The 14,308-nt window shown below is 43.4% G+C and overlaps 1 protein-coding gene across 10 annotated transcripts in view; it reads right to left on the bottom strand.

Annotated features, from left to right (window-relative positions):
- CHKA (choline kinase alpha) overlaps window positions 1–14,308 on the bottom strand; it is a 61,491-nt gene that overhangs the window by 26,474 nt on the left and 20,709 nt on the right. For all 10 annotated transcript variants that reach the window (XM_082343015.1, XM_082343014.1, XM_082343010.1 and 7 more), the window contains exon 2: window positions 9,511–9,622. In XM_082343015.1, coding sequence (XP_082199141.1) covers window positions 9,511–9,622 — 112 coding nt within the window. The remainder of the gene's footprint in view (window positions 1–9,510; window positions 9,623–14,308) is intronic.

The following is a 14,308-nucleotide window of genomic DNA, read 5'->3' as shown; positions in this document are numbered from 1 at the left end:
GGATATATGATATTTTCATTTGTGTAATCTGCATTTCTCTGATGAAAAGATGTTACAGGTTAAATCCCGTTACAATGAAAGCTACAAAATGAAAATACTACAGAAATACTTTTAGACTTTTGCTGATGGCTTGACGTAGGGTGTGATAAAAACCCTAGGGAGGAGTATCTAGGTACCATGAAAGCGTCGCTCCTTCCTTAACTCCAAAATACCCTCCTGACTGCACCGTGGCCTCAGACCTATACCTTAGTTGCTCCCTCTCCCCAGTGGCCTACACGTTCCTAGTGAATAGGGACTCCGTCTTTTCTTTACTGTTGGTCTCCCCAGCAAATCCTGGTGCTCACCGCACTTTGTGGCTGGCACAACTAAATAAACACTCCTGCGCTGGGAAGCTCAAGGAGCAACCAAGGGCGATGGGCAGACTTACATCTGTGATCCCAGTAGTGGGGGAACTGGCAACAGTGTCAGAGTGACCGATGGGGCTGAAATGTCCCCCAAATATTAAATCCTTGTGCTTTTTCTCCCCAAAGACAGTTAAGAACAAAAAAAGTTCTATAATCTGATACACTGCATATATATATGTACATATTTTTTTAATTTTGATACTTTGTAGGAAAAGACAAACAAGGAATTTGGATATCCTACTGAAATTTGTTGTAACGGGATTTGACCTGTATAAAATTCTAGATGACTATGGTTATTCCTATGCTGTTGTTACTTGAACTGTATCTTCTTAGGGAGATACAGTTAAGGGGTTATTTAGCCAGCAGAAGTTCCCTTTCCCTTGTCTAATGGTGCTCTCAACGTCAGCAAGTCACCTCATCCAAGTTACAAATTGGCTTGCTTCCGAGGCCACTGCTTTTTAACATAATAGCGCTGTTAGGTCGAAATAAATTCTATTAATAATTTCCCCACCCCTGCCCACCCCATTCCACCCCCAAGTGAATGCATTACTTATCCCATCAGAGCACCATCAGGAAGGCAAGATGGACTTCTGCCATACCCAGCCCTCTGTTCTGTTTCCTCAGTACAGAATGTTCAGGTTCCCTCAATCCTGTAGGTAAGAAGGGCAAGACCAGGAAATCGCAAACCAAGCGGATTGAATATTCACGGAAAGATGAGAGAAGCAGCCTCCTGCACAGGTAAGCCAACAAGAGAGAGTGGCCAAAAAAGAGTCAGAGGACTGTTTTGTCCAGGAAGAAAGGAGGTAAAATATAACTTGGAATCTGTGGGATTTTATTTCAGAGGCACAAATTTATTTGAAGCAGATATTAAAATATATTGTACAAGCATTTAACATGACTCCAAATTCTTCACCAACTAACGTGTACATTAATAAAACTTAGCTTTCAGTAAGTTATAAAATAAAGGTAAAAAATTTTAACATTTATTAGAAATTTGGACACTAACTGGTTATTTAATATTAAATAATTATTAAAAATTTTAATGTGAACACTAATGTAGTCATGTTTTTTTTTAATCAGCTTATATGGGTACAGAGTGAAACCGTCATGGAAGAAACAGTACAATGTCTGGAATAACCCTGGAGAATGAATGAAGGTAAAGACGAAAGAAAGCTGGTCAGAGAGGAAGATAGATACTGGGTTACCTGGGGTTCATTATGCTCTTCTGGTCTACTTTTGTGTGCATCTGAAATTCTCCATAATAAAATGTTTCTAAAAATAAACGCTGAAACTTCAAGACCTAAGAAGTCAGAATGTATCCCACATGCTTAAGACAACGCCCAACTCTGTGAATATACTAAAAACCACTGAATTGTACACTTAAATAAATAAGTGAATCATATGCTACAAAGACGTCATAAACACAGAAAAAGAAGACACCCAATGGTAATAAAAATATACTGCCACTGGCTTCCTCCCATCTTCCTCATTCTTTTCTTCCTATTTTGGGCTTGGTTTTCAAGAGAATCTACAAGTATTCACTATGACCCATGTATTCATTAGCTGTGCTGTAACAAATAGGCTAAAGTGGTAACAATAATAAAGGGGGTGTGGCTGATATTTTGTTTTAAAGTTATAGAAGAGTTCAAAAGAGGAAACAGATCTGTGATTGACCAAGCACTTGTAAATTTAAAACCTAAATTCCTAAAAGCCTAAACTCTATTAGCTAGGGCCAGCAGTCCCCAACCTCTTTGGCACCAGGGACCCGTTTCGTGGAAGACAATTTTTCCACGGACCGGGGGCGGGAGGGATGGTTCAGGCGTAATGTGAGAAATGGGGAGCGATGGGGGGCGGCAGGGCAGATGAAGCTTCGCTCGCTGGGCGCTCACCTCCTGCTGTGTGGCCCGGTTCCTAACAGTACCGGTCCATGGCCCGGGGTTTGGGGACCCCTGAGCTAAGGCAGTAAGGTGAGAGCATAGAGGATTCTGACTTTTTACTTTACATATGCCTATACTTTAAAAAGTGTTTAAAAGTATATGTTACTTTTACAATAAATATATTTGGTACAAGGTTTCAAATGTTACTTTTCTGGCAAAATCTCATTTAGAGGCTTTTAGAGGTTTTTGTACTTTTTAAAGAAGACTATGAAAAAAGTAAGTTACCTGATATTCCACAATATAACAGGCTTATTTCTTTAAATTTGTTTAAGCCAAATAAACGCTCATCGCTTGGCCAGTTCTTAACAAAAGATTCTGCTAATGCAGAGGGAACTAGTTTTATGATTAAACTACTTTAATAAAACCACATTTGTGAGATGAAACAAAGCAGCATCTTCATTTTCCCTAGTCTGTGTATGTGTGGCTGTGTGGAGATAAAGGCTCTTTTAAAACAGGAGTAAGTTGGCTGCAGCCTTGATAAAGTGCTTTGGGATCTATAAATGAGTGATTAAGAAAGAATAATCCAAATGTTAGCTAGACTCAACTTCTTGGGCATCTAAGATCTGGTCTAGGAAAATCATCCATCTCTTCACTAACCTGAGATTAACCTCCTGAGTTGAGTCCCGAGGGACTCCAGACTATCAGTGTTTATCTGAGAGTAACAGGCTGGGCTGCACTAGCCTGAATGTTCAGTAGCTGTGATGCTCGTCTGGCCCTGGAGGGACACGGGCTTCCTGACTATACTGCCTGTGGCTCTGAAGATTCTAAGGTCCACCCTGGTTATCTGACCACGTCGACTCTCTACGAGAGAAGAGGTTCTCAACGGGGGGGTGGGGGGGGGGCGCACACCTGTCACCATCCCTGTTAACGATCGATCGGACTGTGTCCCACCTCTCAGGTGAGCTGGGGCAGGAAAGGGTGAGAATCCTGACCCCCTAGAACGCACAGCAGTCATGTGGTTCTTCTCATGTTTTCTTTTCAGTATCACGGACCCTAACCTTCCTGCTTCCTGATCTCTATGAAAACATTCTGCATTTACTGCTTTCATGGCTTCTTACAGCCTTTTCTGAAAATATTTTATAGAACACATTAAAATGTGAGATGACAATGCAATGATTTAAAGTATAGCTTACGTGATTACCTAGTGAACACATATGGATTACGAGAATTTAAACAGACAAATGATTCCTAACATTTTACTGGACAAATGATTTCTAACATTTTTCTAGAGTATGTTCGATCTACCCAAGGACCAATCTAAGACAATGTGATCCTGTTGAACTTCACAAAATCGGATGCCTTGATGAACATCAAGAGGAGACTAGAATGTCTAAAAGGCTCTAGGCAGACATGAGCTAGGAGAAAGACAGGTGAGTGGAAGTCCAGGTAAAGAAGGCGCCTTTCAGGACCTTCTCAAAATTGAGGTCTGATCCAGGGTAACCTGAGGCCCCAAGACTCCAAAGGCTTCTGAGTTCCTTCGGCATGAGCACCCCAAGGGTTGACTTGTAAGCAACACGTTTCCAGGAAGAGCGCCTTCGCTTCTCCAGCCTGTGTCCTGCCACGTCAGATCAGCACTGCTGAGCTTCATAGAGGCACAGGGTGGGGGAGAAGGACACTGACTAGGACAGAAAAGGAAGTTTCTAACTCTAACCAACATATCAGTATGTACATGGCATTTCCTTAAGGCTGAAAGTAGTATGAAGGAAGGAGAAGCTAAATACTTCAAATGAATTTTCAAGTCGAGGCCCATAAATTTCTAAAATTACGAAATGTTTGTCATTTTCTACTGAGGAAACAGAAGAAAGGGTCTGATCTGCTTTGGACCAAAAAAAAACCCCAAAAAAACAAAAAACCCAAAGTGATATATTCAACATTCTGAAATCTTAACTACTGTACCTCTTTAAGCAAGCACAAACTGTAGCTGGTGCTACTTAACATAAGCATTACAACTTTGTTTTTAAAAAACATTTCTTGAAACCAAAAACTAAAAGAAAGAAATTAAAGCTGTAGAGAATGCTCCAACTTCAGAGGACTCATACTATACCGTGAATCGTGTCTGTCACCTGGAAACCAGAGTGCTCCAGGCACGATCGCATGGACAAGCCTGCAGCAGAGAACACATGCACATACAGCTAAAGTGGTACATTACCCCCAACGCCCTTCACGCCACCCAACACAAAGACATTCCTTCCCAAGAGGGCGGGCTGCGGTCACACCAGCGTTCCAGGGACCAGAAATCTGTACTGGCTTCATGCTCTAAAGCCCAAACATTTAAGACCAGCAAGACAAAGACACTTCGCATATGTCAAAATTAGACACAGTAGTCTGTGGTTTATTTAGTTATCAAAAGAAGGCACCAAAGCAGGTACGGAAGGTGATACCACTGTAGGTTGTAATTTGGCAACTATCTTTGGAGAGTATTAATGGAAGAAATACTAGGTTAGACCAAATGGGAACACGCAATACTGGAAACATGTTTCACTTCTGAGAGGGAGGTTTTGACTGCCTTAGAAATAGGTATAATTACACCATGCTCAACACATACAAGGGGGGTTTTTAAAAGCAGAGTAAATTAGGTCATGATGACCTACTACAATGAGAAAAAAAATCGAATGCGCCGTGTTCAGTTAGCGGGGACACGCGCTCAGCCTCTCGGGACCAAGCAGGGCTCTGCACGGAGGAGCCATGCCGTCTCAGCTCCAGCGGGAAGTGCTGCAAGCAGGCAGCTTCTCAGCAGCCAAGAGGTTACTGCCAACTATCTGTAGGCTGCTCTGTAATTTATTGTGACTGAATTTTTAATTAAACTGGGGTTAAGAGAAAACAGGGAAGAAGACATTTTGTTTTCTAGATTCAAAAAAGACCGTGTCCCAAACGGTACTCTTTTGAGTCACTGATACAAATCTGCGTTGTGCCTTGATGCCTTTCATTTAATTATTGTTAGTACATCAACAAACACTAATATTAGCCTTCTACTACTCAAAGAACAAAAACAAAATTTTCCCAGACAGCACTCGAGAGATCGTTGGTGTATTACAAACGTTCATGCCTGTGAGACCGTGCAAAACGGTGAGGCCGAATCTCTCCATTCGTGCAGAGAAGGGACTGGCTCGACACAGTCACTGTTCTGACAGAGGCAGGGACAAAGCCCTCTGAGACTTCCGCCAACTGGCACAGGTTACATTGAAAGAACAATACGTACTGACATTTGTGTCTTCCACAATTCATGATAAATAAGCAAACTGGTTATTTGTAATCAGCCAAACTTGCTTCTGGGAAAAGGCTGCTACTGGACGATGCAGAGCTCATGTTCCTTCCCAGTACCAGAAAGGAAAAAAATCAAGTTACATTGACAGCTAATTTTATCGTTTCAAGCTCTCTTCTAGCAATTATATCTCTTTCCACAATGGCAAAGGCTAAACCAGTACTTCTCAAAACTTCTACCGAGCTATCCTACCTGTTTTAGTCACGGGTAATTTTATAGTTGAATTCGGTTTCCATCGTCTATGCAGCTAATGAGAATAACCTCCTCGTCATTAAAGTTAAAGCTGGCCTATGTGAAAGAGACACTGAATTCTACTGACATTCATTGTTTTAAGATCACACCAATATTTTTATGTTTAATAATCTCCTGCAAATAATATCGTGTGGTGTGGCAGTTTTTCGAAGCTGTGTGTGTCTTACCTTGTTTCATTCTCAAAAGGACCCATTTTTCCCCTTGTCCAACACAGGACTTTCCATACGCCCTAAAATTAACACTAATCCTAAACAAAACCTCCAGGGTACAGCTGGGAAGTATGCTTATGTCTCGTCTTATACAGAAATGGGGGGTGGCAGAGGTAGCTGTTTGTGGGACAGAACTGTGGGCCTTAAACCCAACCAGGAGGTTTTACCTTGGCCTTCTGCTACTTAACCCTTAGTGAACTGCACCAGAGAGCAGTCATTTCAGGGCTGCTATGGAAATAAAGGAAGTCAGACATCTCGCAACACCAAGATGAAGAAAAACAAGAAAGTCGAGAAGCATCTCGTTATTTTAAACCAAGTTACTTGTAAATGATTGCAAATGTAAATCAAAAAAATACTGCTACATAATATTTGATTCTCACAGAGGTAAAAAATTCCAAAGCTGGAACGAGGAGGAGAAAGGGAAAGAAGGGACATACTAAACTAAACCAGTCTATCACGTAATTAAGCAAAACAGCTAAACATTCTGAGAAAATACATACGTCTATCATTATGTGCAGTCATCAATTAACATGTTTCAGGGAAGGAGCTCATTCTAATCCACCTTGAAGGATGTGACAACTGCATTTACATGGCCAATTGAGGAAATACCAAGTTATATTTGTACAAATGCACATGCATGTATAGGGATGTGTGTGTGTGCTTTCCTCTAAGTAGAGTCAAAAATAAGGAAAGCATAACGTTTGATTTGCGTGATATTTCTGTCTTTAATCCATGCATTTATGAAAGTAATGTGACTTATTATTTGGGTTCCACAGTTGCTCAGCCACATCTCTTAATTAATGCAAATCCTGGCAAGTTACTATCAATTTCGGCCATTTTTGGTGAAATCCCTGGCACCGTGCTGTGAGAGCTCAACTTGTAAAGCGCACGGCACTGCCGCCGGCCTCGAGTCTTACTGACTGCTTAGTCTCGGCCCCTTACTTTCCTTCTCTCTTAAACTGAAGTTCCTGTTCGGAGTTCCTGAATTTCTTCCCCTCCTCATGTTGCCAAAGTATTCAAATGGCCAGCAGCTTACAATGGCCATTAATGTCCGAAACTCAAACTGGCAGCGAGTGCCCCTGCCAAACCGCAAAGAACTTGGGAACCAAAAATACTTGAGGCTGTAGGTTTCATGGTTTTACTAAGTTCAAACTTCAACAAAAAAGTGTACTTGAACTAGGGACTCAATCAACTGAGTAATGATATTGAAAACATTGAGTCCCACCTATAAAGCAAAGGAACAGCTTTTTTCTAACAAAAATGAGTTTGTCGTCAGAGTCAGTTGTGAGACTGTCAGACGTTTGCTCATTATCCATCTCGTGAGCTACTTGCTTCCCTTTCTACCCATGTGCTTTCAAGCATAGCTTCTACTCTTCAACAGCAGATGCAGTTTCAGGAATGGAAACTAAGAGCCTAGTAAAAATAGAATTGAGAAGCTAAATCTAGAGTGCTGCCCCCTCCTCCCCCATTAACTGCATGTAAAACATACTCTGATCCATTCGTTTGGTAAAAGTTAATTCCATTTTAAGTGGCTTCAACTCTTCTCTATTTTTCTACTGAGTTACCTAATAGTCTTTTTTTTTCCCCTTAAAAATAAATAGGGACACCGAATTCTGTTCAAACAAACTCTATTTCCAGACATTTCTATTGGACTTAAGTACTATCAGGTAATAATTCTAGACTGCTAAAATTTCAAAAAGGACAAAATATTAACTACTGACGGTGAATCTTTATTAGGGGAAAAGAAAACCGCGCGGTCACGGCCTGCGCTGCAGCCGGCTGTTGCTAAGTTACCTGTCCTTAACAGGGCACACGTGCCAGCCAACGCAGCAGCCACCAGCGCCATGTAACCACTGCAATGTAAATTAAGTAAAATTACGTAGAATGTAAAACTCCATTCCTTGGCTGCACTTGCCACTTTTCAGGCATATGAGGGCCACACGTGGCTGGTGACCGGCGTCCTGGACAGCGTGCGTCAGAGCACCCCCTCACCTCCACAGGGCTCTGCTGCTCTCAGGGCACAGGGCCTGCCCCCGGCCTAGGAGGAGCGCACCGCGCACACTGAAAACGCTCCTATTTAAGTTGAAACAGAAACAAAGGCTCCATAAATCAGATTTAAACAATAGTCTCATATCGCATGCAATTCCAGCAGCTGGCTATTAAAGTATTTTTAAAGTGTTGCTTAAATGAAAGCACACGAAACGAACGGGCAGAAATGGGACTTAATTGTTACAGAAGGTCCTCAGAGAAAAAGATGGCTGAAGGTTGATTTCATTAAAAGTCCCAAAAGGACATTAATTGGGTAGTTCAAGAACTGTTCTGAAACTGCAACTTGATTAAATAAAACACTGGACTGCGTGGTAAGCAGAGACCCTGTTCTGCTCGTCCACTGTCAGTCAGGGGGCAGGGTCGGCTGTCAGTCAGCACGTGAACCTAGTGCCAAAGTGGCCTCAGGTTTCCGCAGACACGCTAGCTTGTTCCTAACCTCAGACCCTGACCACTCTCACATCTGGACAGGGTTAAGGGGAAATTACCCAATGAAAAGGTTCAGTCACATCACGACAATTTTTTTAAATGAGTTAATATGCAGAGTGCCAATTTTAACTTTAATATTTCTCAACATATAATCGAATCATCAAAGATATGGACATGACCTGCTTTTTAGACTGAGCTGAAAGAGATTAGTCTTTAAAAAAAAAAACTGAGTCAGAAAACTATTCTCTGTTTCATGAAGATCAAAATGGGCCCTTCCAAGGAAGATTTAAATGGATATCAAAATTCTACCACAGAAACATACACACATTTATATGTGTGGTCAGTAAAATGATAAATTCATGGTATAGTTTTTTTTTTTAAATCCAGACATTTGGGATATCCTATAACTGGTTAAGACAATTCAACAAATAAGGTACTTTAACTGAAAGATTCAATTATTTAAGTAATATAAAAATTTAGAAAGACTAGGAATCTAACAAATTCAAAGTTTTAAAGAAATCTCAAAGGGAGGTAGTTAATAAATTCAGCTTCACTGAGCTCATACTTTTCCACTGCGACTATCCTGTAAACCCTTTTTGATGATGCTATACAAACAATACTTTCCCCACATTTGAATTTTACAACCTAAATCTGAGCTGAAAATTTCAGTGTGTGGAAAATCCAAGCATTATCCAGCACTATTAAAGATTTAACCAACATTGTACTTCCTCTGGATATAAAGCTGGGCGTATTTGTACTAGTTTACTAACAAATAATAAGTAAAGACAGAATTTACTTAGAATATAAACAAAAAACCAAGTTGTGCAGCCCAATTAAAGCAAAAGCAATATATTTAAATAGCTCTTACAACACCACTAACAACGTATTTTAAGTCTCTTCCCAGGTAATTAGGAAAGAGGAGGAGAACTGTGGCCAGGCCCCTCCCATCCCCAAGCAGCCGAGGAACTCACCATCTTCAGAATCGCGCCGTACAGCCGTAGGAGCACCTTCCGAGGCTCGTCACCAACGGTGGCCAGAGTGTCGGGTAAGGAGCACTGGAACAGCATGTTACTGAGGCCACCTCTGCCAGAAACAAGAGGACCATAAGTATCTGTATTTTGGAAGCAAGCTAAATCGCTTGTGGATGAGAAGTCAGGACCCATTCCACAAGAACTGTCCTCATCTAAGTCTTCATTTAATCTCTCAGGATACTAGCAACATAAATGATTAACTCCGCAGGTTCTCAGATCAATTCCACGAGTCACATTAAAAACAGGCAAATTCTGGATCTGTTCTTCTAGGCTAGTGATGGGGGGAGTTTTTATAATTGCATGTGGCATCTGCCTCAGAGAGTGACAAGGAGTGAGGAGACCCTCTTCAGCCCTGGTAATGGGGGGAAATCCCAGATGCCTCCCTTCCAGCCCACATTCATGTATGATCCAAAATTCCCATCATATACCCATCACTGCCAGGTTAAACTCTTGGGGCAATACTTAAACCATCTCCTCCAGGACTTTCCACTATGAAGTGGAAAGATCCACCCCTTCTTAACCAGGTTTGCCTAACAGCCTTTTCAAAAAATTTGCAACATTAACAATTACTGGAGCTCTGAGAGCTCTAATAATTAACAATTATTGGAGCTCTCAGAGCTCTCAATACCCTAAACCTTCTACTGTGACTACCAAAGACAAGCAACAAGTTACAGGGGACGTTTAAACAGGAAAGCATAGCCCCGGGGACAAATCACCTGCCTGGGTTGGAAATGATTAGATGCAGAGGGTGGTTAGTTAATGCAGGGATTGGAGTTAAATGAACACAAAATACTGTACAATCAGGAATTCGAGACCAGAGGCACCTCATCTGTAGTAGACTTCAGAGTCCCCAAACCCCATTCATAGCTAGTCAATAAAGTGTAAGGAGCTATTACATAAGCAAAGCACTATGCTGGAAGCTCGGGTAACACAAAACTGAAACAGGCTCTGGTTCCTGCCCTCGAGAAACTTCCGCTCTAATGAAGAAAGCAGACATAAAACTGTAAGACAGAATTCAAAATCATGGGACAATGTCTGAACCAGACGCTTCAGCAAACCCTGAGTCTACACCTGCCTGTCAGATGCATCAATGTCACACAGCAGTATAGGTGAAACTCGTGGAGAAAAAGTTATCAGCCAGGTGGACCAGAGCTTCCTAGAACGACGTCCCCCAGTCACAGAAGGCAGCAGCCTCTTTCCCTGTTCTATCCACTGACAGTCTTAGTGAAGCTACGTTCCCCGAAGTGAGGCTAAATACAAACCTAAATTGCATCATCACACACCCAGTCAGACAGGGATCCTGAGCACGCAGTGACAAGCACCGCCAAGAAATGGTCCAAGAGACAGAGTTCACTTTGTGTGAGGAAGAAAGATAACAGGGAGAACTTTTTATCTGGAGGTTGTTAACGTTGCTGCATTAACGGTGCCACAAAAATGCTCAAAGTTCCACCCCTGTGGCGGACACTCCCCACCCTCCTGGGTTAGAGAACCTAGGCTGTGCTCAGGCAGCAACGTGCAATGCATCAGGACTCTATTTACCAGCTGCCTCTACAGCTGGCCGGGCCTGTTCGACCAAGTACTGGCAAATAAAATGTCAAGGAAGTGTCTATGTGGCTTTTGGGAAATCAACGTCAGACATGCTCATGCGCTTGCCCCCTCTTCCCCATCCATCCTGCTGTGTGGACCGAGGAGACAGTGGTGGGTCAGGGCTAAGCTACTGCCTCTGGGCTCCAAATTCCCACTCCAGTTCTGCTGTGATGCTGGGCTGGGACTCTGCCGATGACAAACCTCCTTTATCAGCTGCTCCCATTCATCAGGTTCTGGCGCAGACGTGTCTGCCTGCCGCTCCTGCCCGCGTGCTGCGGCAGCAACCCGCCCGTTCCCGTCCTCACTTCATTGGGCGACCCCACACCAGCCTCGGGGTCCCCAGCAATAGCCAAGCAGTGCCCTCTCCTTGGAGGTCGGGATCCCAACTCCGTGGGTCCCTCCTCTCAGCTTCCAGGTTCTGATCACCCCAACCTCTTCCCTTGTCCCCCAGCCCCGGGAGCCTGCTTCCTGCACCACCTAGTATTCCTTATTTTAATCACTTGTGTTCCCTTTTTGCTTTTTTGGTTCTCCACCGCCTGTTCACCCATTTCCCTATATTAAATCCTCTATGGCTGCTGAAATACCTAGTGGTGTTTCCGTTTCCTTGCCAGGATCCTAACTAGCACATGTGGCCAGAGCTTTAGCAGCTTCTTAGATCACGAGATTAACGGCCACATCCTAGGAACAGCAGAGCGGTTGGTTGAAAGGAGTCTGCATCCCCATCAAGCCGTGAAGCTGCCACACCTGCTCAGCCTGGCTACTCCTGGACCTCTTTAATGCACAACGGAAATAAATTTCTATATTGTTTAACCACTGTGACTCTGGGGTCCTCTGTTATAAGCAGCTAAACCTAGTAGTAACTGATACAGCGTCACCACATCCACTTACTCCTGTTCTTCCAGTCTGGAAACTCCTCACTCTTCTCTGCCATCTAAAAACTACCTACTGGGCTTCCCTGGTGGCGCAGTGGTTAAGAATCCGCCTGCCAATGCAGGGGACACGGGTTCGAGCCCTGGTCCAGGAAGATCTCACATGCCGCAGAGCAACTAAGCCTGTGCACCACAACTACTGAGCCTGCGCTCTAGAGCCCGCGAGCCACAACTACTGAAGCCCGTGTGCCACAACTGCTGAAGCCCGCACGCCTAGAGCCCGTGCTCCGCAACGAGAAGCCACCACAATGAGAAGTCCGTGCACCGCAACGAAGAGTAGCCCCCGCTCGTCGCAACTAGAGAAAGCCCGCGCGCAGCAACGAAGACCCGACGCAGCGAAAAATAAATAAATAAAATAAATAAGTTTATAAAAAAATAAAAACTACCTACTGTTTAAAACCAAGTTCAAAGCCCAACCTCCTCAAGAATCTTCTGCTGTCTTCCCTGCTAGCTCCTGAAGACAGGGGCCACGTCTAACTTCAATTCTCAAGGCCCAGCGGCCCCAGATGGTGGATGCTCAATGGAGACTTTCTGAAAATGACAATGACCCACAGCACTCTCCCAGAACCTCCCTTCTCCAAACTCCTCCCTGCTACATTGGGTAACTGACCATCTCACATTGTTCTCTGATAGGCTGGCGGTCAGCCTTGGCTCTCTAATTAGACTGTAAGCTCCCCAAGGGACAGTCCCCTCCTCCTGGGGGAGGGCATCATGTAAAAGAAAAGCCACAGGCTTCAGAGCCAGGGAGCCGATTCAAACCCTAGTTCTGCACTTACTAGCTGTGTAATCTTGGGCACGCTGCTAAACCTCTGTGACCCTCAAAAATGCACTCCTCTGTAAAGGAGCAGCACTTAAATTCAGTCACTGTAAGACCTCAGGGTCACAGAGCCCTGGGGCCGCAACGTCCTGAGCATGCAGCAAGGGTGGGGTCATTCCATCCTCCGGACAACCTACAGGGCAGTGCCAGTACTGCCTCCATCTCACAGAGGAGGAAACAAAGCAAGAAAGTGGCAGAGCCACGATGGAAGACGGCATCTGGCTCCAGAATCCTTGCTTTTAACCCTCATGCTGAGAGACGGACACAAGCAGGAGGGCACCACGTGCCATGCCAGACACACAGTGATGCTGCGGGCACCGCCATCCATCACAGGAGCCCAACGTCAGGACAAGTCTGTACTAACTTACATAAGACAAATGGCTCTGTTCCTGTGGCTGCTGTCACTTACGACCACAAACTTCGTGGCTTTAAAGAACACACATTTATTATCTTACAGTTCTGGAGGTCAGATGCCTCTAGACAGGTCTCACAGGGCTAAAATCAAGCTGTCAGCAGGGCTAGACTTCAAAAGGACATACCTCATTCCAGGAAACACACACAAAATAACTAAAACAGATTCGGAGTGAGCTAATGAATTCAAAGAGGGGTTACCGGCAGGGATGAGGAATTACGGTTTAATGGGCACAGAGGTTCAGTTTAGCAAGATGAAAACATTCTTGCGATGAACAGTGGTGATGGTTGAACAACAACGTGACCGACTTAATGCCACTAAACTATACACTTAAATATGGTTAAAATGGTAAATTTTATGTCACGCATATTTTACCACAATTTTTAAAAAAGGAATGAAGTCCTGACACATGCTACAACATGGATGAACCCTAAAAACATGCTCAGTGAAAGAAGCCAGAACAAAAGACCAGATATTAAATGATTCCATTCATATGAAATGTCCAGAACGAGGAAATCTACAGAGTGGGTGCCTAGGGTTAGGGCAGAAGGGGACTAAAGGGGACAGGGTCTCCTTTTGAGGTATGAAATTGTTCTAAAATTGATTGTGGCGATGGCTGCACATACCTGTGGATATATTAAAAACCATATGCTGGGACTTCCCTGGCGGTCCACTGGTTAAGACTCTGAGCTTCCAATGCAGGGGACGCGGGTTCAATCCCTGGTGGGGGACCCTAAGATCCCACATGCTGCACGGCCAAAAAAAAAAACCCATATACTAAAAACCACTGAATCCTACAATTTAAGCAGGTGAATTATGTGATATGTCAACTATATCTCAATGGTTTAGAAAAGAAAAAAAAAAAATCTCATTTTTCTTCACCAATGAAACTTGAATGTGCTTCTACAGAAACAACGTTTCACAGACGTAAATAAAAGTCATTTTAAAGAATATTTTTCAACAGCTTATTTAAAGAAAAGCAATCATGGCATC

Source organism: Balaenoptera borealis (genome assembly GCF_965194805.1).
Source record: "Balaenoptera borealis genome assembly, chromosome: 11".
Taxonomy (NCBI): domain Eukaryota; kingdom Metazoa; phylum Chordata; class Mammalia; order Artiodactyla; family Balaenopteridae; genus Balaenoptera; species Balaenoptera borealis.
The sequence above is the reverse complement of the archived record's forward strand: the minus strand, read 5'-3'. Positions and strand labels throughout refer to the sequence as shown.